At 29.9% G+C, this 22,802-nt stretch overlaps 5 protein-coding genes across 6 annotated transcripts; 2 read left to right on the top strand and 3 right to left on the bottom strand.

The window, feature by feature from the left end:
• Window positions 1-3,566: 3,566 nt before the first annotated feature.
• LOC107185435 lies at window positions 3,567-4,885 on the top strand. Its single transcript, XM_015573108.1, has 3 exons — window positions 3,567-3,934; window positions 4,007-4,121; window positions 4,588-4,885. The coding sequence occupies exons 1-3, from the start codon at window positions 3,567-3,569 to the stop codon at window positions 4,852-4,854; spliced, it is 750 nt and encodes a 249-aa protein (XP_015428594.1). The 3' UTR covers window positions 4,855-4,885.
• An 816-nt stretch (window positions 4,886-5,701) lies between these two features.
• LOC107185410 (bleomycin hydrolase) lies at window positions 5,702-8,474 on the bottom strand. 2 transcript variants are annotated; one of them, XM_015573078.1, is made up of 4 exons: window positions 8,347-8,474; window positions 6,987-7,303; window positions 6,063-6,890; window positions 5,702-5,917 (listed from the first exon to the last, which is right to left on the bottom strand). In XM_015573078.1, the coding sequence occupies exons 1-4, from the start codon at window positions 8,354-8,356 to the stop codon at window positions 5,702-5,704; spliced, it is 1,371 nt and encodes a 456-aa protein (XP_015428564.1). In that variant the 5' UTR covers window positions 8,357-8,474. The 2 variants fall into 2 exon arrangements, with proteins under 2 accessions (XP_015428564.1, XP_015428565.1); XM_015573079.1 differs by having other exon boundaries at window positions 6,987-7,300.
• A 976-nt stretch (window positions 8,475-9,450) lies between these two features.
• On the bottom strand, window positions 9,451-11,683 carry LOC107185409 (polymerase delta-interacting protein 2). Its single transcript, XM_015573077.1, has 6 exons — window positions 11,551-11,683; window positions 11,085-11,240; window positions 10,898-10,997; window positions 10,044-10,385; window positions 9,756-9,961; window positions 9,451-9,613 (listed from the first exon to the last, which is right to left on the bottom strand). The coding sequence occupies exons 1-6, from the start codon at window positions 11,643-11,645 to the stop codon at window positions 9,502-9,504; spliced, it is 1,011 nt and encodes a 336-aa protein (XP_015428563.1). The 5' UTR covers window positions 11,646-11,683; the 3' UTR covers window positions 9,451-9,501.
• Window positions 11,684-12,074: 391 nt separating this feature from the next.
• LOC107185424 (translation initiation factor eIF-2B subunit epsilon) lies at window positions 12,075-16,232 on the top strand. The gene is made up of 2 exons (XM_015573095.1): window positions 12,075-12,923; window positions 14,948-16,232. The coding sequence occupies exons 1-2, from the start codon at window positions 12,234-12,236 to the stop codon at window positions 16,172-16,174; spliced, it is 1,917 nt and encodes a 638-aa protein (XP_015428581.1). The 5' UTR covers window positions 12,075-12,233; the 3' UTR covers window positions 16,175-16,232.
• Window positions 16,233-16,543: 311 nt separating this feature from the next.
• On the bottom strand, window positions 16,544-21,455 carry LOC107185421 (rabphilin-3A). Its single transcript, XM_015573092.1, has 9 exons — window positions 21,376-21,455; window positions 21,019-21,157; window positions 20,424-20,897; window positions 19,601-20,085; window positions 19,376-19,539; window positions 18,778-19,037; window positions 18,578-18,691; window positions 17,363-17,786; window positions 16,544-16,721 (listed from the first exon to the last, which is right to left on the bottom strand). Exons 1-9 carry the CDS (start codon window positions 21,453-21,455, stop codon window positions 16,594-16,596), a joined length of 2,268 nt encoding a protein of 755 aa, XP_015428578.1. The 3' UTR covers window positions 16,544-16,593.
• Window positions 21,456-22,802: the final 1,347 nt, after the last annotated feature.

The raw sequence follows: 22,802 nt of genomic DNA, 5'->3' as shown, positions 1-22,802 counted from the left end.
TTTAAGCGTTAGTAAAATCAATAACGCGGCATGCCACGTCGTCGTACAAATTACGTACAAATCTCAATTCTCAGTAAAAGTTCACTGTCCTACCTACGACAAAAAAAGTTATATTTACCTAAAGAAGCCAACTAACGAACCGTTTACACGCAACTAGGATTCCCAAACGAACCGCTATGTATTAATTACCATCGATGTCGTATGCATATTTTCGATGTGTATACGTATAGTATACGCAGCGTGTAATTGACTAGCAGAGACTACAGGGGAACAATTTTTTTCCTAATAGAACACAACACACATAAATCCATCAATGTAATTCTAATCGACAGATTCGTTACTTTCAAATGTGCGTTTCCACTAGCGGATTTAATTGCCGTACCCTGTATTACTTGCTCCAATTAAGCTATCAGTAGGGCGACATTTTCATGAATCACAGACAATTGTGTAAATAGATCGTATTTGATCAAAGCATCTTGTCGATTTTAAAACTACATTAAGAGTCTGTAATTCATGTTATACACGAGATTTTCTATTAATTGTTAAATAAACGGCTTGTTTTCATACGGAAAGAGATACACGTGCGTTTAAATAGATGAATAAACTACTCTTAAGAATTCAAAATTAGAAAATGCCTGATAATTGAAGGAGATAACAAGTGAATGGAATTAAGAGTAGAAAGGTAAAAATGAACGACAACAGAAAATTGAAAATCATGACAACAATGCCGATCGATTAATAAATTTACTTGACTAAAATCTTAAGAGGAAATATAAAATTCCAAGAATAACCTTTCAATGCTGTCGCAATCGGCACGAAAATCTATGGATACATTGATTCATACGGATTATATTTTAATGTCGTGTCCGAGGTACATTGTTAGAAAGACAAAGTCAAGTTCGTACAGTTCCGTTTCGACGTACGTAATCCAAGTATGTAATTCATCTCTGACAAATACATATCGGGTAGAATTCACGTTGGACGTCATAGTGCACGACGATATGACAAAAATTTACCCAAACAACTTACCTTCATATTGTTCTCGGCGATGTACTCCAGCGAACATAGTTGATAAACAACGTAAGCACGGAGAAGCTCTTTAGTAGTTTTGCTTTTAAAAGCAGCTACTGGATCGTTAAACTTCAAATCCAAAGGGTCGACTTGTCGTGGAGCCGGCTTCACGTCAGCAGCAGCGCCGGTGTATTCACGTTCGTGCACCTGCACCAACTGCACCGATGGCTTCGTTACGTTCTCGAGAAACCCGACAGGAAGTGGTACACACTTCCTTAGCTTTTTACCGGCACTGCAACGCGGCACCGTTCTCAAAAACGCCATACCTTGCCGTCGCGTGTTTAATGTAAGAAATGTCAGCAACGGGTACGCTCTATGTAGAAAATGAACAGGAACTCGTTTAATGTTACAAGTCCCTTTTCTATATCACTGAGAAACAAACGAATAAAAATGTTTCAATATTACACTGTATAACGTACCACTGTACAAGGCTATTTTCTCAGTGACAAACGGGGTAAGTTCAACCTGCCACGATCGAGTCGGAGACCCCAATACCAATAGAGGTATCTCGTCAAAGCTTGGGCCGAATAGCAAGGTGGGGTACTCGTAGACGTCCAGCGACGTACGAGTCAACCGCTTGCCTCGTAACAGTACTCTTCACAACGTGAAAACTATTCAAAAGACCTGTTAAAACCCGTCGTTAAAAACTGTACAAATTTTTCGAGATAGTCCCTTTTTCATTTTGTTATAAATATTACCCAGCAAACTGAATTTCAATTGTCACACGTTGCCCCAATTACTATACCGCAACAATAGATACCGGAGTTCTGATTGGTTCGTCACAGAGGTGTGTTCAGACTGCTGAGTCTGACTGGTCGGTTAAATTTTGGGAAATGCCAATAACTGCGCCGTTGTATACTGCGCACAGTGGCGCAAAACACATTCTATATTGCCCTGATCCAATTTTCTAATTTTTTATTCATTTCCAATAACGTACATTTCAAAAATCGATGTTCATTGTGTTTCAAATAATAACTATTCAAACGACTAATTGATTAATTTTTAAATCAAAATTAGTTTTCGAAAATTCTTAATAGTACCAATTTTGTATTTGTGGTGTATCATTCTATTTTCAACGAAATTATCATCTTCATATTGTCTGTAATGGTACAAAAATAAATATATATTTAGATTTTAAAGATTAAATATCAGCGTGTCTTGTCTTATCTTCTGCAAAAATACTTAAACTTTCATACAATATTAAATGTAATGATTTATGCGTAATATTCAATTATTTATTAATTATTTTATGTAATTTATATAGTCCAGAATCCAAGTCAAACATTTACGTTTCATATTTTTTTATATTTTTTATTTAATTATATTTTTTATATCGTTATAATATCAAAGTTAATTTCGACTTTGATACTTTATTCCATACATTAACTGCATAAATCATTTTTCGTTTTCCGATACATTATATGTTGCGTGACAATAACCAATGAAAAACCTCAATTTAAAATGAATAATATTCAGAGTAATTTCTTTTCAAAAAACGAATTTACTTATATACAAAAAACACTTGCACGTATGATTCTATGAACATCACATATAAAGTTGTAAAATTGAGTTAATATCGTATAAATACATTCAAATTTGTATAGTTATATAGAGACGTTTTTATTAAAACATTAATTTAGTCGTACCAAATATATTTTAATAACTAAAACTGTATACAAACGTTACTTAATATAATGCTTTTTTTAAAGTTTCTGTTATAAAAAGGATTACAAAATTAAATTTACGATTTGCTCGTACGACACCATATGATTTTATCTTTATGATTGTCCTACGTATGTAACAAGTTAGTCGTGACCGTTGAGGATTGTAAAATATTTTAAGAAACTTTAAAATAAAACGTTTTATAATCTTACGATATTTGTTGTACCATAAATAAAAAAATTTCACAATTAGAAATATTGTAGAAGCACTATTTTAAATACATTTAAAATGTACACTCGTATGCATTATGTTACATACTTTAAACATTGTTGCAAGAATTGGTTTATAATTTACTGTAAACTAACATTTCCTTAATATATATACAAAACATGTAGATTCTAAGAGTTAAAACCAATATAGTTAAAACAAAAATAATTTATTAGCAAAAGCATTCATATCGTTGCTATTCCTAGTAGTTTTCGCATCTCCTTTACACATGCAGTCAATTCAATTTCTAACCTCAAAGTATCTAGTCAGAATTTTGCGTAACATATATAAAAGCATTAATTTACAAATGTGTCAGAAATGTTAGAACTCGGAAGTATATGTTGGCTTAAGCTTTTTAAAAAATATATGCTGTCTTTATTTGTATTGACATAATTTTTTTTAATTTGTACTGAGGATAGAGGTATTGGGCTGTTTGAAACAGTATTTGTGATACTTTTGATATGTATTGTTTAGATTGTTATTTCGTTCGTGGTAATGCGTCTACATACAACGAAGTAACATTGTTATATACATAAAAGGGCATTCATTTCTTCAAATTAAAGAAAATGGATGATTCAATAAAGTTGATCATACATAAAGGAACTACAATTTTTGACAGTTTTATTATTACATCTTCTTCTGTAATTAGATACAATCAAAAAGTGAAAGAGAGGAAAATTACAGATCAAATAGATCCTAACGTAAATAGATACAATGGACACAGGATAGAAAAAATAAATAAGATTTGCTTCAATAAAAATGCTTATTTTGTATCAGCTTATGTTGTAACATTAATGAATTCAAGAACATATCGTACAGCTGCGCTTAACACACTGTTACAATATTTAGCACATAGAGTTCCAGATAAAATACATTCAAAGATAATTTTAATGAAATTATGTACACCAAAGAAACAATTTTTAGATTACAACTGGTAAGAAAGGAATATATAATACTCTTTGAGTGCTAAATCAAATTATGTCTAATGGAATTTTTCATGTTTCAGGAATACAAGGATAACACAGATGATATTGGAAAGGATTGATGTTGATCATACTATGTCTTGGTTATCTACTTTAGGTGGAGCATTTTCAGCTTTAGGAGAAGAATTCCAATACTGTGTAAGTTTGGAAAAACATTTAATAGATATAAAAGATGTATACAGTACAATATACAAGGTGTAATAAAGGTGTTGTAGTTCCCTGAAATGGGTCACTCGTGAGATGTTTTGTGACAAGTGTTTCTTTAACAAAAATGTTATTCCGAGGCTTTGATAATGAGATATTAACGAAAAACCCTGACCAATCAGAGCTCGGCCTGCAGATCCGTGTTCTGAATGGTCGGGGTTTTTCATTACTATCTCGTTAGCAAAGCATTGGATAGCATTTTTGCTAAACAAAATTTGTTCCAAATCACCTCACGAGTGACCCATTTTAGGGACCTACAACACTTTTGTTACACCTTGTATACGTATTGGGTTACTTTTTAACTTGAATACTTATTTCCTTTATTTCTTCTTGCATAATTAAGGAAAAAAATTATAACAATATATTACACATTAAATCAAAAGTAACATATTTTACACAGGCTGAGATAGCAGGAAAAATTTCTGTAAAGCAGTTTGACTTAGCACTGCGTCTTGGAGATCCTCTTTTAGTTGCTCGTTGTAAATTATATGCTGCTTTAAGTTTAATCCAACAAGGCCAATTAAAAGTTCCAAAAAAGTTAGTTAGGAATATTTATACATTTTCCATTACCAAACATGATGTTCGCTTACAAAACATGTGTCAAGGTATATGGGCTAAACTGAAATATTGCTATAAAAAACGAAAAGAATGGCATAAACGTTTTTAGTTCTTTATGCCACTACACATTGCAATTAGTCCAAGGAAATTTCATATTTATGTTTAAGAAGAGATGAAATGTATAAAATATTCTTTCCACAAATGTATTTTTTTGTAATTATTAAAAAATAATGCTAACAGGAAGGATTATGTTAACTGTTAAATAAAACGTAATAATCAAATCTCTTACTCCAAATATTTTTATTGATCTTCATATAATTATAATTTTATAATTTTCAACTATTTAAATTTCAGAACAGAAACACGCACACATAAGTATCAATTTAAATGCTTATTCTCATAATATTTAAAATATTTATTACTTGTTTACATTCCAAAAATGTCTAATATAATACATTAGTTTCATATTTTTGGTTTTTCATTATACTTAAAATATATAAAATTGTGTATTCCAGGCATTACAAGTAACTTAAGTATAAATAAAATTTTTAATAGAAAACAAATATGTAAGACAATGCTACTATTGATAAAAATAAACGAAACTTATTTTCCAAATAAAAAGTTAGAAATTACTCAATACACATGACAAAACTTTAATTTTAGGAACTATATTAAATATATAATTGTTAGTTTTTTCTCAATTTCAGCAAAGAACATTACTATAAATGCACCCACACAAATGTTAAATAAGATAATATTTATAATTATTTTATAATTTAATTTTCTAAAATTATTTTTCAGTTATTAATTACTTATGAAAATGTCAAATTATTATTTTATTGTATTTTGAATACGAATGTGCTTAAAATTTAATTTCATCTTCAATCTTAAATACTTCATACGTTCTTTTATTAACTAAAAAATTTCATCTTTAAATGTTTAAGCTTACATTACTATCAATGAGCAAGAGTACCCATAGGATCCCATGCAGGTAAGACAATAGGTTCTTGTTCAAACACTGCTAATACATCTGCAGGTACTAATTTTTTATCAATGACTGCTTCAAAGACAAATTCAGAAAACCACTCAGCTGTTAATAATAGATATCCTTTCTGTCCTTGATCGTCCCCCCAAGAATTTTCTACCCGGAACTTTTTAATTTTGCCTTCATTCTGTAAAAGAAAGAATCTTATCTTACAAAATATCGTTCATACAATTAACAACATTAGACTATATGTATGAATTGTACATGACATAAAGTTGATAAATGTTAATATATTTTTGTAAATACAAATTCATAAAACATTAATAACTTACATCAATTGCAACTGCCGTAAACGCCATTGCATGAACCATCATAGAATCTCCATAAAGCAATCTATCTGCTTTTGTAAGGTTGACTTGTATATCTGTTCCAAACATCAATTTATAATCATACGCCCTCATGTCTTGAATACCTTGTTTGCCTATTAACCGTTTGTTTACATCACATCCGAACCATACAGGTTCATTTTTCTTTATACTTTCTGCACATAATTTCATTAATAATTCAGGTGGCTGATTATTGTATAACGTTGGTCTTCCACCCACTATATTACCCAAACAATCTATTGTATAAAGTTTTCCATATATGTTGGATGGCCTTGGATCTGTTACTAAACAAATCTTATCATTTACATTATAATATGGTTTCACATATTTCTCATAAAACTCCACTGGTGTAATTGGTCCGATACAATTGTAATTCTTTGATTTATCATAGTATTCCCAAGTGATTGTTTCTGAAGGAATGCCTAAACAAATACCAATTATTCGATAAATTACAACCATTTGTTCTAGAATTTTATTTTTTAATTCTTCATCCGTTGCCCAATTAGATACCATATCTCTGAGTACTTTGGAGTACTCTCTCAGTTTACTTTTCAAGATACTATTCATATTGAAACTAAATTCACAGTTGTATGATTCAGGAAAGCAGACTTTAGGAACAAGACCATGTCGGTTTATAAGGTTAACAATCATGTCCCATTGACCTCCATCACAAACTGGATCATTCAATAAGAATGATACTAAGCGACCATCCACAGGTTCACCTTGCCTAGCAGTCTTTATGATATTGTGCAGAAAATAATTACATCGTTCAACCTATAAAATAAAGAATATATTTATAAACATAAAATATTTTTATAAAGATGTTATGCGAAATGTTATCTTAAAATATTAACAATGGACAACATTAACCTTATCCCAAAAAAACAAATAGGCTTGGCTAAATTCAAACTCATCCAAATTGTGTTGCTTCATAAAGGCTGGTCTTATAACATTTAAAATAGAAAACAACCAGCATCGTCCAGAACGTTTTTGATTTGTCAAAGGCTTCCCTTCTGTTTCAATCTTATGAGTGAAAACATGTTGTGACTCTTCTAAAACTTTTCGTGAAACACAAGCTTCTATAAGATTTGCTCGTGTGCATACATTTTGTGCCAAGCTATTGCGACTATCTTCATAAAATTTGGCACGTAACTGACTTAAAACTTCTGGCGTAAGAACACCTGCTGCTTAAAGAAAAAATAATAACATATTTATAGTTTCAGCAAAATAGGAATATTTAAAATTCTAATTCTATCTACTTAGGGGCAATAAACAACTTTCCATTATCAAACCGATATTTAAGTAAATTTAAATTGTGAATTTATTTCTCCTGTTCAAATCTTTAATACATTAAAAATAAAATAAAAACTCAAACTATAATAAAATATTTATATTTATTATATACTACGTAATAAAGTATTCATGTTCTTTTTACATTTTTTTTTATATGTAATATCTTTCCAGAAAATGATACACATTTTTCATGTATTTTTCTTGAAATTCATGAAATGAGTCACATGTATCAAAATTTGGATACAAAAATGAAAAACAAACTTTAAGGTTATTTATCAGCATAGTAATAGTAATCACATGATTCATATATTACAATTTTATAATACAATACTATACTATACATAAATAGTGTAAATGAATTATAATTGTAATTTCATTAATATAAGGATATAGGAAACAAGTGTATAAGTCAGATAACCATAATGTAGAATGCGAAACACTTGATACACCTATTAAATTAAAATTAAAATACTAAAAATTTGTTTTGCATTAAAATATATAATGCACACAATGCAATAGTAGGAATTTGCGGTAAAAATAATACTTCTTAAATGGAATTTACTGCTAAAACTTTACATTTCAAAATTATACATAAGTACATAAATATATAAATAGTATTGTTGTTAATTTGTGTTTAATTTCATGAAATTATACAAGACTTAAAGGATAATATATATGTATCTCAAGAAAGTAATTGGATGATTACTTATTTTGCTACATAAATGCATACTACCCATGCAATAATCATGTTTGACTATCTTGAAAAATAAATATTGTACAAATAGAAAGTGTCTTACAAAATAGTGAATAAGAATAGGGAGTGGCTAAACAAAATTCTTGAAAGGATTCTATTATATTTGTTACAAATATTTTTACAAATATGTAAAAAATAATCATCAAAACTGAAAATACAAACATAAGTAAAAGCATAACTCACAGGCAATCATCGTGACGTGTGAATTCTTGTCGCTTCAGCTGTAACGGATTCAGTGACGGTTTTTACCAACAACATGCAGAACTTAGGAATCGTGAAGATATATCACTTCTACTGTGTACATTCATTCGATAGACATGATAAGAATGATAATTTTGTCTACATCACACCCGAGTTCATGAACTTTACTAAAGGTATTTAAACATTACTCATATCTAGATTATAGTCCAATTCAAGTAATTTAAGCGCTACCACCGTAACCAATCAAAAAGCATGGCATGGTATTAATATCCGGTAGTGAATGAATGGGGCTTCCATAGATGTATGAAATCATATGAAACACAAAACTTTTTTGAACGCAATGTGTAATGGGACAATGAATTATTCATATGTTTTTGAAACAATTTAAAATAAGATTGACGTATTTAATGTTATGTGAAGTTAAAATGTTTTTATAATAATTCATTCTAAATTATGTACTTATGACAAACTAAAACATATTTTTTAGTCATTCACATTCTCAATAAGGGAGATTGTAATTCCAAAAAATTCGGAGTAGTTTTAACTATTTAATTTTATGTAAAAGTATGCCTTAAATTTTCTACATTCCGCGTGATCATACATTTGTAATTCAATTTCTTTAATCAGTTTCATTAAATTAATAAAAAAAAATGCATAAATTCAATTTAAGAAATACGAATGAAATAATAGGATAATAGGAATTCATTAATGTCAACTAGGTACTTGAACATATTAGAAAATTTGTTCATAGATAAAATTTATTAACTTCTAGTCAACTTTACACTCATAGGTTATGAAAAATCATATAATGTATGTATGTACTTACATATATTTTACTAATACTACGATTGTAATTACAAAAAAAAACAACTGTATTTATATTATATTTTATTTCGGTGCTTGTAATAATCAATTTTTGATAAAATAACTTCATGAAGTCAGTTTTCATAAATTTTGTTGTTTCATGAAATTTAAGTAGCTTAACTTCTATTCATAATATGTCAATATCATAAATGTATAGTTAATACCATAGATATTACTATGTAAGTAAATTTAGGTTTAATTATTGGTAAATTTTCAGCAGATTTCAAAAAAACTCAGTTACAATCAGTTCACATTTAAAATTACAAAATTTAATCATGAGCTTACGTTTGGTGAAGGTGGTTCTTCTGCTTTTGATTCCAAAGAGAAAGGTGGAATTCTACAATCAAACGCATATCCATCTTCTCTTTCCATTCTAAATGTACCCCTAAAACAATATAATTTTTTGAAAATAGTATTGTATTTTAACCGTCATTGTTTAAAAATTTTAATTTAACCATTAAGATCTCGTATTCTAATACTAATATTTTTCAATCAAATGTAAATATACTAAATAATAAGATACACACCACATGTGGCCACTTGCAGCTTGTAAACTCACATGACTACTATACTGAAAGGCAGGTAAAGTTTTTGATAAAACTGGTTCTTGGCCAACTACACCTCTACCTCTAACAGTTTCTAAAGTCCCAGAAAGACTAAATATTCTCCAATGTCTCTCACGTAACTGTACACTCAGATCACCCAAGTTTTCCAAACGAATACAGTATCGCCACTATGAAATATATATTTTATACTGTTATTATAAAAATTTTGTATTAATGTATACCTGATATATTGCTTGCTGTAATATGTACCCAATGTACGGCTGTGGTTTGACTTCCTCTACAACCCATATAAAAGGGTATGACAGTAACACGAATATTTTCAGTAGTTTCTTTATGTACATCTGATAATTCCAACCATGGATGATTCTTCTTTTGCCATGCCTTAAGAGTTTCTTGTGCAACAAAGCATGGATCTCGATCTGATTTATACATTAAAAATTTATCAAAAAGTTCATGTTGCAATGCCATCTTTTCATTTGTTGTGTAAGGTAAAACATCTTCGTGAGCAACATAATCTAACCCTGGTATTGCATACAAACTGCGACTACTTTCTTGATTTCCCAAAAATGTTACAGCTTCTGTTTGGGCACGCTACATATACAAATATAAAATTTAAATAACGTAGATTTTCAATGAATTGTACAAATATTGCTTAGAGCAAGTAGTTGTATAAAATTATAGTACTATATTATTCTTTTATAATTTGAAATACAACAGTGCTACCACCACTTTCCTTCATTTAGAGGCATACTTGGAGTACAAAAAGTTAAATCAATTGGTCATTCAAAGCCACTTTCCTAAATGTTGTAATATAGAAGATTATTAGAATATCCATAGCAGATACTTTGTTGTATACAGGTAGTACCTGACAGTGGATGAAGCTTTTACTAAAGAATAGCTTCAAATGGCCAGTTGATTTAACATCTATAATAATTATTAAAATGTAAATTAATTTGTAAAGTGTAAAAATATTATCACTTAATATGTAAACACAAATGGAATGTGATAATGTATTACTTATGCGAATTAAACAAATTTTGAGATAATGATTAGACTAAATAATAACATGCTTCATTAAGACACATTAACCTTAATAGACTTACTATGTGAGGACAATCTCTTTGATCGATTAATACTTGGTAAAATATATGTGTTCTACCTATTACTTCTTTTTCCACACTATTAAAATTATCACTCGTATTTCTAAAACCATATAATAATTTAATTAATTATACTGTTCATAGTAATGAATTATTTTTATCATAATGTAAATTAATACATTACACTTACTCCTCTGTTTTATTTGGAATATCTCTATCATAAATTCTTGCGACCCATGGAAATAATATTACACCACGGTATCCGAATACTCTGTGTAAAATTAGTTGACCAGTTTCATATTTTCCTTGCAATTTTGGTGTTTCTAACTTTCCTACTTCAGCCAATCTAGAATGCAAACATAGTTTTTGAAATTGTAATCTCATCTTTTAAACAGGAAACATTTTATGAATTTGAAAAAAGAATTGTTTCACATATTGTTACTCATATAAATACACCAAAATAAACATTAAAAACGTATAAGTAGAAAATCTATAAAGAAAGACAGCTATTGGCTCAAAATTAGAGATAACACAATTCCAATTTTAATTAAATGTCACATCTAACTACACTTTATAAAACAGCAGTAATGCATATTTACGACTTTTCCTACAACCATTACATTAATAACATTTAGTTTCAATAAAATTTACATCACCTGATATGTCTTACGTGATGCAGACAAGACTTTTTCGGTATTTTAAGAAGGTAACATTTCAATTTGCAAGTAACCAAGTTTCGCGTAAGTTCCATACTTTTTTATATTACTGAAGTAGAGTTATTAATTTAATTTGAGCATCACAAAATTGAAAATACATGACAGTGTTTCCTTGAAATTTCTCAAGCTTTTTACCGACTACGTTACAATAATATACGTTACACGTTCTGTTTACATATATGCGCACTTAACGTAAAGACGAATTTTCATGACGAGAATATTCTACTTGACAGAGTAGTAATGGGCACTATCGACTGCTATCGACTAGTTACTATTTATGTAGTTTCAACCCATGGACATAGGAATAAGGGAACGGAGTGTAAACTCAGTTTATTGGCGAGGGACACGAAGCATAGCCGACGAGTCACACGGGGTCACAGGCCATCTCTAATGAATACACACGTTACAAAGGTTTTTGTTACACTTGAAAAGTTATAAATGAAATTAAATATCTACTAGAAGTGTACAGATGGAGAAGATACAATAAAGGCAATTATGAGTAAATATAATTTTTGTTATACTTAAACAAAAGGAACAAGATACTATTCAAACATTCATTTATAACCTATATCAAATAATATGCTCCATGTAGTTCAAGAATTCTAAAGACTGAAAACATACTAATGGTTATGAAAATGGGGAAAAAAGACATCATACAAGCCGTAGTTATTGCGGATGATTTTGTGACAAACTTAACACCCGTGCAAGATATATTTCCAAGTGTTTTAATGCCAATTATAAATGTACCACTTCTAGATTACTTAATGGAAACCCTTATTAAATCTAGAATACAAGAATTGTTCCTTTATTGTAGCAGTCATATAGAGTTAATAAAAGCTTACATAAATGAGAGAAAGTGGTCGAGAATATCAGTTTCTTTGATCATATCAGAAGGATGCAGATCTTTGGGTGATGCACTTAGAGATATTGATACAAAAGGTACCATTCGTGCAAATTTTATACTTGTGCGAGGAGATGCTTTTATTAATGCAGATCTCACGAGTGCTTTAAATGTTCATCGTGGAAAGCTTGAAAAAGATAAAGGAGCAACAATGACCATGTTAATGAGAAACATTGGTTCGACAAATGATTCATTGTTGAAAAAGGAAACATTTCTATTAGTTTCTGATAAAACTAATAAGAAGGTTCTACATTATGATAAATTAAGGACTGATGAGAAGAAGGTGAAATTAGAATTAAATTGGTTTCTGGACCATAGTGAGATTGAGATTAATACGTGCTTTATGGATACTCATGTTTATTTATGTTCACCTTCTGTACTTCCATTATTCTCAGATAATTTTGATTTTCAAGTAAGTTATTCAAGTACAGTTTCTTGTTAAAGGAAATTACCACAATGATAGTTGAATAAAATTGTTTACTATTAGGTTCTAAGTGAAAATCTATTAAGTTAAATGTGTTAACTTTGAAGGATGTTTTTTATTTTTTTTGGAAACATAACATTACTATGTACCATTGCATGTAGGTCCAGTGATCACTGATTATCATGTTACACTTTACATTTCAAATTTACAAGGTATAAAACCTTTAATCTTTTAACCCAACGTGAAAACTACTTTCATGAAGTGTAACATATCTAATTAATGAGTTTATAAAATTAACTCTGAGAAAGAAAAATCAAAATTATATATTGTATTTGTATGAATGTATTCCAATATTGTAAGAATATATTACTGAAGCAATAGGGTATTGCTTCTGGAATATATTCTTACAATATTGATTACTATGACAATGTGAAGAATAAACAATGTTTTCAAGTCTTCATTGTGGTATTTTCCCATAAGTAATTTATAAAAGTTTATGTTAGTGTTATTAGTCCTTTATTAGTAGTTTTAAAAACTAAACAAGTGTTATATTTCCAAGCCTTTCAAAATATATCTCATATTTATCTAAAAAGTTTTCAACTTTTGAAAACAATTAATTGAATTTTTTTATAACAAATAATTTAACAAACGTTTGTTTTATGTATATTGACTTGAATATACAGTTCATAAAATTTGTCATATACAGAGTATCTCACCTTAATTAATTTGTGGGAATTATAATAACGATACTAATGATAAAAAAAAGTCAGTGAGGTGGTTATGTGCTGTAGACAATTTGATTATAACTAAAAATGTTCAGGTTTTTCAAAGTTACCAGTAGACTGTGGATTTTATGCATTTATAGTACAATTAATAAAAATGTTAATCCTAATAAAACTCTCAATTCAAGAATTGAATTTCTTTTAAAAATTTTCTGTACTTGTAATCTTGTAGTTTCAAGCAAGATGATAATAATTTACATCAATCGATCATTTACTAATTATTACATGATTTTTTAACAAGCATTCAAAATACTTATTTATGTAGGAATCATCTTTGTATTGCATAGAAAAGTGAAATTAATAAACCTAATAAAGTACAAGTTAGTATAGTTGTACAATTTAAATTAAATTATTGAAATTGTTTCAAGATCTCTCACACAGTGAGCATTCTTTTGAGAATCAAGTTTATAGCTGATGTTTTGAACATTTATTTTGAGTTAATTGAAGAAGTAACCTTGAATGACCTAAGCAAATAAAAATCGCAATTTTTATGTTTTCTGAAACTACACTATGCATGCAAAAAAATGTGCAGAATATCCTGTAAATATGTGGAAGTCACTTCAGGGATTAAATAGGGGCCTGGAAATAGTCAAAAAAGTTTTTCCTCTACTTTGAGACCAACGAAACTGAAACAAATTTTTATTTTATTAAATATATTTTTAAGATGAAGTCTGATAAAAAAAATGACCCATACAAACGTTTCTTCTATTTTCTCGTAAAATAAGAAATATGGGTTTTTATTTGAAAAACGAAAGTGGTCCTTCAAATAACTTTGAAGACGCTCAACAAATAAAAAATAAATAAGATAGTTGTATTTCCCCCTTGAAACCGTGAGATTGTTGTATGCGACACCTTTCCCGAAAATGCGTTGATTTCGAGATATTTAGATTTGAAGTTCTTAAATGGACACTCTATATGTATGTTTATATGACCTTTTTGATCATTTTTGAGTATCGAATTTATTTTCTGCAATAGATTCCACATATTACAAGGCAATCTGGACAATTTTGTTTAAAAATATGATAATGAACTTCAGTTGCTTCAAATTGCTGCTGTATACAAGGATTTAATTTGTATTGCCCTTTTTGAATATATTCCAGTTTACATCTAAAACGTTATTTGATATTGTCAATAATGTCACTTATATTCCTGGAGATTGATTAAAATTGATCACTCTGTATAACATCATATCAAATAAGTATACACTGCAATTTTATATGTTACTAATAGACAATGGAAGATTTTATCCGAGGAGTGCTGATGAATGAAGAAATTTTAAATTCCCGAATTTATTGGCAGCAAATGAATCCTGAAGACTATAGTCTACCAATTGTGTCGTGGAATGCATACCAGACTCTTAACCGTGATATTTTAAACCGGCATAGTTTTCCATTTACTCCGAATTCCATTCATTTTATTCATATGCCAAGAAGCACTTATAAACATAGAAATGCTTCTCTTGCTAAGGGGTGTACATTAGAGGAAGACAGTGTGATCTGTCAAAACAGTATACTTGGGAATGATACGTCTGTTACAAGATCTGTTATTGGTGACAATTGTTTAGTAGGCTGTAATGTAACCATTAAGAACTCTTATATACTATCCAATATAAAAATTGGAGATAATTGTACTATTACAAACACTATAGTATTTCCAAAATGTGTTATTAAACAGGCCACACATATAAATGGTTGTATATTATGTCCTGGAACAAATACTGATGCTCACATGGAATATATTGATTCTATTTTAGAATCGAAAGATAATACAATTAATATAAAAAATATATCAGAAATTGATGTTGATAATGATTTTCAGTTTTTTAACGATCATCACACAATGGAATGTGATGATTATTCTACAGATATGACGAGTATCGATGAAGGTTCTGAATGCAATTCACCAGCTCCAGATGACACGAATATGTTCCTATCTGAAGTTATTGATAGTCTATTAAGAGGTTTTCAAGATAGGCTTAATTGTGAAAACTTAATTTTAGAGATAAATTCATCAAGATATGCATATAATGTATCCATGAGAGAAGTAACATATAATGTCATTAAAGCTATATTAAGCTTGCCTTTCCATTACCTTTCAGAAAAGAAAGAAGCTGTAGATAATCAAAATTATCAGAAAAACTTAAAAATTATGATAATTTATTTTCATCCAATTATTTTAAACTATGTGAAAACAGAAGATGCTCAAGATGATTGTTTACGTGCAGTAGAAGAGGTTGCTAGTACAACTCAAGAATTATTACCGTTTTTAAAGCATTTGTTACATGTTTTTTATGATAAAGATGTATTATCAGAAGAAAAAATTTTAGAATGGTACAGATCCAATGATAAAAGTATAAATGAGTTTCAAAACAGTAATGTCAGAACTGTAATACGACCGTTTATTAAATGGCTGGAAGAAGCTGAAGAAGATACTAGTGGAAGTGAAGATGATGAATAATTGCAGACTGAAAATAAAGATACTCTGATAAAAACATGTATAAAAACACACATATTAGACATACACTATTTGAATAATGAAAGAGTTTATTAAGTTAAAAGCGAAGTATTCATGTAATATAATCATAAATGTATAAAATTAGGAGGTTTACATTAACTGAATTACCATAAACTGAATTGTAATTACATGCAAATTATTGTAATATATGTATTACATAATAATTCATAATTAAAAACGAAGCAAAATGAAATCATTGTGTATATTGTAATATCTTTATTATTGTATCAGTTGATTCTTATGATAGTACACTGAGCAATGATGCGGATCAAGTGTAAATAAATTATTTTATATATTATGATGTGTATAGATTACAGATTTTATTGAAATGTTTTAAGTAATATGTTTAAAAAACTGTATCATTATTCTGTGGGCAAGATAATATCTGTTAAGTTGTGCCAAGTTCTATGCTTATGATCCGGAAATTTAATTACATCTATCCAATGTCTTAATCTTGCTCCTTTGCTGTTACAACTTAATTCAAGTCCACCTAAATAAAATAAGAAACTCATTAATGTGACATAATATCAAGTAATATACAATACACTTTTCCTTATGATGTGTTGTTTCTTGGAGGATCAAATGTGAACATTTATAACCATGTTATTGAAATTGCATGTTGTTATTATGAACAACATTTTGAACATTATTCTGCATTATGTAGTTTAATAATAAATGTTACCAAAACAAATCATCTCAAATTCTAGAAAGTTTCTTCCAAAAAACATTTGAAATGTATGGTACATTTGTTATGTATTTTCTGCTATAAATCAGATTTGCCCCGACTGTTCTACTAGTTTTTTTCTAAATCTGGATGTCTGTTAATTGAATAGTCTCCTTGTAGAAAAAATGTTTTAGAAATGTGTATTTAATATGATAAAAGGTATTAAAGTTTTACCATTGTAGCATTAGAATGTTATGCTATGCATTAAAATAATAATTGTTTTACTGCATGTAAAGATTAGTTCTCAGTAAAAATAACTGCTATATTTATTGGAACATATTTAATATGATATTAGAACTATTTGTACTTCATTTTATTTCCTCAATTGCCTTCCTTAAGGAAATCATCTAATTAATGAACATCCTCTATCTTAATATATTAAATACATTATATTTTTTTGCTATTACCAAGGTAGTCATTACTTTTTCCAAAATCCTTGTCCCACACTGTAAGATATAATGTAAGTCTCATAAGATCTGTCAATCGTGTACTGAAAATGAATTCTTCATTCCATTCTGGGTTCAGAGTTTTCCACTTGATTGTTGTATTGTGTGAATTGCGGCCTGTGAGTTTTCTAGAGGTTAACTTTCTGCATCTGATACGTGCAGTTGAATAGTCGAAGACACGTTGTTTATGATTGTTTATCACACTTTCTATAAGGCACAACTTGACAAATGGGTCGGAAAATCCATTACTATCCATTGGAAGTAGGTTTGTAGCTCGATGAACCATAACCATCAGTGCTCTGCGTTTTGTACAATAACTTAGACCCACTTGAATCTCTCCCCGTCCACTGGAAAATACACCCCAAGCTGCTTCTTCATTGTCCACCTATGCCAATGTCGAGCTCTTATATCTTAGTGTCTGCAATAATGTAAGTAAAGTCGGCCGTCTCGAAAAATTGAAGGCACGATAAAATAATAATTAGAGAAATTGCTGTGCTTATGATACGTAATCATATGAATAACATTTAAGTATTAAATGTGCAAGAAAAAATAATTACAATATTTAAACGCGAGTATGTGACAACTATTGGGTAATGCTAACAAAGCAAAATCTGCAATCGAGATGGGAGTACTTTTTTATAGAACCTTATGCACAGCTATGCATAAATAAAACACTAAGTATTAAGTACTAACGTTTCTTGTCATAAATAAAATAATTCCTTCATTTCTAAGAGCTGTTTTAGCAATATAATCAACGATGTTTCCTTTGTTAAATTTGTTATATGAAACTCTCATTTACCTATAGTAAATAGGAGAAGGATCGTCATTTTTTCAAAATATTATTCAAAATTCAAGTTTATTTAACACACAACATAAACAAAAGAGACTACAAAAATTATTCATCAATTGTCAAAAAAGTAAAAAGTAAATGGTTCTATCTGAATTTAAATCCAGGCCTCCCGTATGACAGTCTTGGAACCCATATTCTGTGTTTTATTTATATGTGTCATACTCTACATTTTTCAGAGGTTTCATTTAAGAAAAAGTGCTTGTATTGATTGTAAACTTCTCTTGCAAGTAATAAATTAGCAATAACTAATGTTTTAAATAATTCACGTTTAAATCATTCTTATTCAATATATAATGTCAAGAAGAAAGAAAATTAATTATACTTACTGGATAATGATCTTGTAATGGAATTTGTAGGGGAAACTTCGCTTCTCCTAGAAAATCTTGACCTGATGGATCGTCTTGGAGAATCAGAATGTGTAGTGCTTTGCCATTCCATATCTGTTATCGAACAATCATTAATTTCTTACATTTCAACTCATCAAGACATTTGGCATAATGATACAAAAAATGTCCATTGTACGTACGTCGGTTTCCATCGTTCCATAAATGTTTAGCGTCTCGTTGTATACTGGATCCCGAGTTTTGTGAACAGTCTTTGTTCGAAGACGTTTCGTCGTCGTAACTGCGTCTATTGGCAATATGTTGAGTTTGCAGAACGAATCGGCGAGACCATGAATATCCATTGGTCGTAAACCTCGTGCTCGGTCCACTTTGCATTGTAGGCACTGAACTGCTGGGTCGTATCGCAAGGAGACTTCTAGAGTTCCATAGCTTTGCTCCGTTTCTAGTTAACATAGTATCATTAGAATATTTTAAAGTAATACTTTTATAAAATTTATTTATGGATACATGAAACCATAGTCTATTTTGGGGTTTACTTGGACACTAAATTAAAATACTTCTTAAACAGTAATGATAAAGCCAAAATAATACCGTATACTTTTAAATCCATTCATAAAGTAATGATAAGTTATAAAATGTATTCTTCCCATAGGGTGGTCTGGGACTTTTGAATGACCTAACATATTAAATTATGTACACAAGCAATTATGTTCCTGCATTGTTTGTTCTATGATTACATATTTTCTTTTAATTTTATTGTAATTAATATCACAAACTTACCGTGTTCCGGCGTTTGTAGACGTGATAAGTCGATTTGATTGTTGCTGCGAGGGTTCTCCCTTTTTAAGCAAGATTGACTTCCGTCCTGATCCATGTGTTCTAGAATTTGTTCCATTGGAATGATTGTCGTTCCTTGTGTCGTTGGACTCATTAACGCATTCAGTCTGCAATATATTAATTGATATCAGCTAAATTTCTACTCTTTTGTTTATTATTCTTACGTACCTGGGAGACTGTACCTGAGAGCTTTTTAAACGATCGTATAAATTAAACTCCATTCTACGAGTATCATCGTTCAGTCCATTAGGATTGTCAAATTTTTTATTTTTTTCATCGACAATTTCATCCTCGAACGACACGTGTTGTTCAATTTGAGGATCGTTAATGGTTTTACCGTTTGATCGCAACCGTGAGCTTGTTATTGAAGCAGTTGGTGAAACTCGACTACATTGGGATGCGATGGAAAGAGTAGACTTATCTAATTGATCTGAACATTCTTCACGATTGTTTGATGGTGATAGATCATTGGACCGTTGTCCTGGCGATGTTTTTGAGACGCTGCTGGTTGATTGTGCAGAATTGGAAAATGGTGAAAGTCGCGTCACTTCATCGTCAGAAGAAGAATCCTGTGGTTCAATAGGCTCCAGAGATTTATTTCCTCCAACTATCCAAGATGATTGTTTGCGACCAATTCGCGACCATCCCCGTTCCTGGTTTTTAAACATATCAATATATTTATTACTCAAATCCTTAAAAATCATTAACTGATTTTATGTAGACAGACTATTGATACGCAATGACAAGTCAGCCCATAGAACAATAAAGTAAGAATTATGTTTGTTTTCATATCTTAAAAATTAATAGAATGATCGATATATTTTTACTTCCATAAGGATCTTATCATTTTAATGATGAATATATTATCTCAAAGCCACCTGTGGGTGGTCTTCATTTCAAATAATTTGCTTACTTCAAATTAATTTAAGGCTTCTTACATTCAATTTATGTTTTTCTGTTGTTCATTCTCGTAAAGCTTGCACTGACTTACCTTTTTTTCAGGCAAAATATATTTTGGCATTCCATTACGAAACCAAGCACCGCTTTTTTTCCATATTTCTCTCGTCTCTGCGCATATTCGGCAAAGAAATTGTCTCTGATTGTTATTTGAACGTCTAACGATTCGTTGCATAGTTGTTTTCTCTAATACACCTTTTGTGGAAGAATTCGGAAATGCTGAATTAAGTTCAGTAGTTTCTATGCCACATTTCTGACATATGTACTTGCGACAGTCCTTGCAGAGATTTGGTGTTGCACCTAGTACAGCACCAAATTTTTCACCGCATAGAGCACAAGAACATACACAGTGTGTGCTGGTAGAGCAGCGACTGCCACAGCTTCTTCTCTCATTCATTCTTGTTCCAGTGACTATGCAAACATTACGTTTCATGTTTTCTAATCTCTCTACTAATCTGCCAATCCGTTCTTGTTCTGACAAGTCTAATGCTTCAGCCCTTTGAATGACCTAACACATTTGATTTATATTTTAGTATGTTAGCTACTGTATTATATATGTTTGTTATTGTTAAGACCTTCGAAATGAACTATTCTGCTTTAATTTTTCTGATGTTACTTAATATATGTACCTGTATGATTGCTTGTTGCTCTTCTTCGTTAAGAACAAATGATTGTGCACAACGATTTGAACCAGTAGAATAGGAACTACAGTAATTACCCCATTTTGAATCTAGAGAACCAGTCTTCACAGACCATCCAGTATGCAACCTAATTATTCCAATTGTATTAATTATACGAAAGAGTTACATCATTTAAATTGGCATAAAAATGAATTTTGCAGATTTTATATTAATTATTGTGATCAAAAATACTATGCCAAAATTTTAATAATATTGATTTTAATATAAAAATTTTAATTAACTACGTATATTTATCAGATACGGGTTCTATTAATACACACATGTTTTAAATATATTTGTACTCACTTCGCTCTTAATGCCAAATGTCGATCGTTTGGACAAACCCACCTGGTTCCTCTACCTGGATCTTTTACTGTGATGTCCATTGTGTTTAGATTATCAAAACTTTTAGATCATTTGAAATGTACTCTGAACATTGTATAATGAAGTTCAGCCTATAAAAAATGAAAAAAATACAAGAAGAAATTAAAGAAAAATCATGAAATACATAAATATATATTAATAAATGATGAAACTTAACTAATAAGCTATTATTGTTTTTGCAAGTTGTAAAACTCTATATTTTTTCTTCGTTTAATAAATAGGTATACATTTTTCCCGAAATATGTCTTCATTTAATGAAAAACTTTATTAAGAAGAGAGCTGAAACAATTATTTAAAATATTGAACCATTCCTCGGTTAATTTAAATTAAATTAACAAACTCAACATGATATAAACTATAAAGTAATAGAGAGTATTAAGGAAAATAAGCGAGAACGATAATGTCTTCATTTTTACGTGAAATTAAATTTTATAATTTTTTAGCAATAGTCATGTAATGGATTTTCATTTATAAAATAAACTTATAGTATACAGGGTGTCTATGCTAACTTGATCACCTCGAATAATGACTTAACGGTACACTTTATGAAAATTTTGTGGCGTGGAACTTAAATGGCATTAAGGGACACTACTTATAAGGTACGTCCTTTTTTAGTGGGTGGAGGCATTTCAGAGATTTCAAGGTCACCTTAATTTTTTAACGAAATGACCTATTTTTTGTACCATAGATTGATAGAGTATTAAAATCTGAGTAAAAATGTGTTGACCTTCATACGCCCTAAACCTATTAGTTAACGAGATATTTACAAAATAATTTTTAATACGTATTCACAATCCGGCAGCAATTATTTTATAAATATCTCGTTAACTTTTAGCTAGGGTGTAAGGCCAACACATTTCTACTGAGAATTTGCTATTCCATCGATCTATGGTGCAAAAAGTAGATCATTCCGTTAAAAAAAAATCAAGGTGACCTTGAAATCTCTGAAATGCCTCCACCCACAAAAAAAGGACGTACCTTATAAGTAGTATCCCTTGATACCGTTAAAAAAAAAGTAAACCAAAAGTATACCGTTAAGTCATTATTCGAGTTGATTAAGTTAGTTGAGACATCCTGTATGCTTCTGTCTGAATCAATTCCTCCATTAGATTCTATTCGTTAACATTGACCGTCGCAGGCACTATTTCCTCGCCGTGAGACCGTTTCCTCTGTCCTACATACAACTGGAATTTCTACCATCCACGTTATTCACAACTTCGCGTTCTTCTTGTAACATACAAAATTGACCAAATTCTTGACATCCCGATCCGACATTACCAGACCTGAGTTATCTCTGTATAACAGTACAATCCCAATTCGAGAAATGAAGAAAATACAATACGCTAACT

Source organism: Dufourea novaeangliae, unplaced genomic scaffold (assembly GCF_001272555.1).
Source record: "Dufourea novaeangliae isolate 0120121106 unplaced genomic scaffold, ASM127255v1 scaffold57, whole genome shotgun sequence".
Taxonomy (NCBI): domain Eukaryota; kingdom Metazoa; phylum Arthropoda; class Insecta; order Hymenoptera; family Halictidae; genus Dufourea; species Dufourea novaeangliae.
This window is presented reverse-complemented; position numbering and strand designations above follow the sequence as displayed.

Bases quoted from the DNA above. Each gene is read 5' to 3' on its own strand.
- LOC107185435 (XM_015573108.1), top strand. From the start codon at position 3,567: ATGGATGATTCAATAAAGTTGATCATACATAAAGGAACTACAATTTTT. The intron at 3,935-4,006 runs GTAAGAAAGGAA...TTCATGTTTCAG, and splicing joins CAATTTTTAGATTACAACTG to GAATACAAGGATAACACAGA. The intron at 4,122-4,587 runs GTAAGTTTGGAA...TATTTTACACAG, and splicing joins GAGAAGAATTCCAATACTGT to GCTGAGATAGCAGGAAAAAT.
- LOC107185410 (XM_015573078.1), bottom strand. The intron at 6,891-6,986 runs GTTAATGTTGTC...TTTATTTTATAG, and splicing joins ATTTGTTTTTTTGGGATAAG to GTTGAACGATGTAATTATTT. The intron at 5,918-6,062 runs GTAAGTTATTAA...TTTCTTTTACAG, and splicing joins TTACGGCAGTTGCAATTGAT to AATGAAGGCAAAATTAAAAA.
- LOC107185409 (XM_015573077.1), bottom strand. From the start codon at position 11,645: ATGGAACTTACGCGAAACTTGGTTACTTGCAAATTGAAATGTTACCTT. The intron at 10,998-11,084 runs GTAAGTGTAATG...ATATGGTTTTAG, and splicing joins ATTCCAAATAAAACAGAGGA to AAATACGAGTGATAATTTTA. The intron at 10,386-10,897 runs GTAAGTCTATTA...TTGTATATGTAG, and splicing joins AAAGAGATTGTCCTCACATA to CGTGCCCAAACAGAAGCTGT.
- LOC107185424 (XM_015573095.1), top strand. From the start codon at position 12,234: ATGGTTATGAAAATGGGGAAAAAAGACATCATACAAGCCGTAGTTATT. The intron at 12,924-14,947 runs GTAAGTTATTCA...TGTTACTAATAG, and splicing joins CAGATAATTTTGATTTTCAA to ACAATGGAAGATTTTATCCG.
- LOC107185421 (XM_015573092.1), bottom strand. From the start codon at position 21,455: ATGGACATCACAGTAAAAGATCCAGGTAGAGGAACCAGGTGGGTTTGT. The intron at 18,692-18,777 runs GTACGTACAATG...GTTCGATAACAG, and splicing joins ATGGAACGATGGAAACCGAC to ATATGGAATGGCAAAGCACT. The intron at 16,722-17,362 runs GTAATAGCAAAA...TATTTTATTTAG, and splicing joins AAAAAGTAATGACTACCTTG to GTGGACTTGAATTAAGTTGT.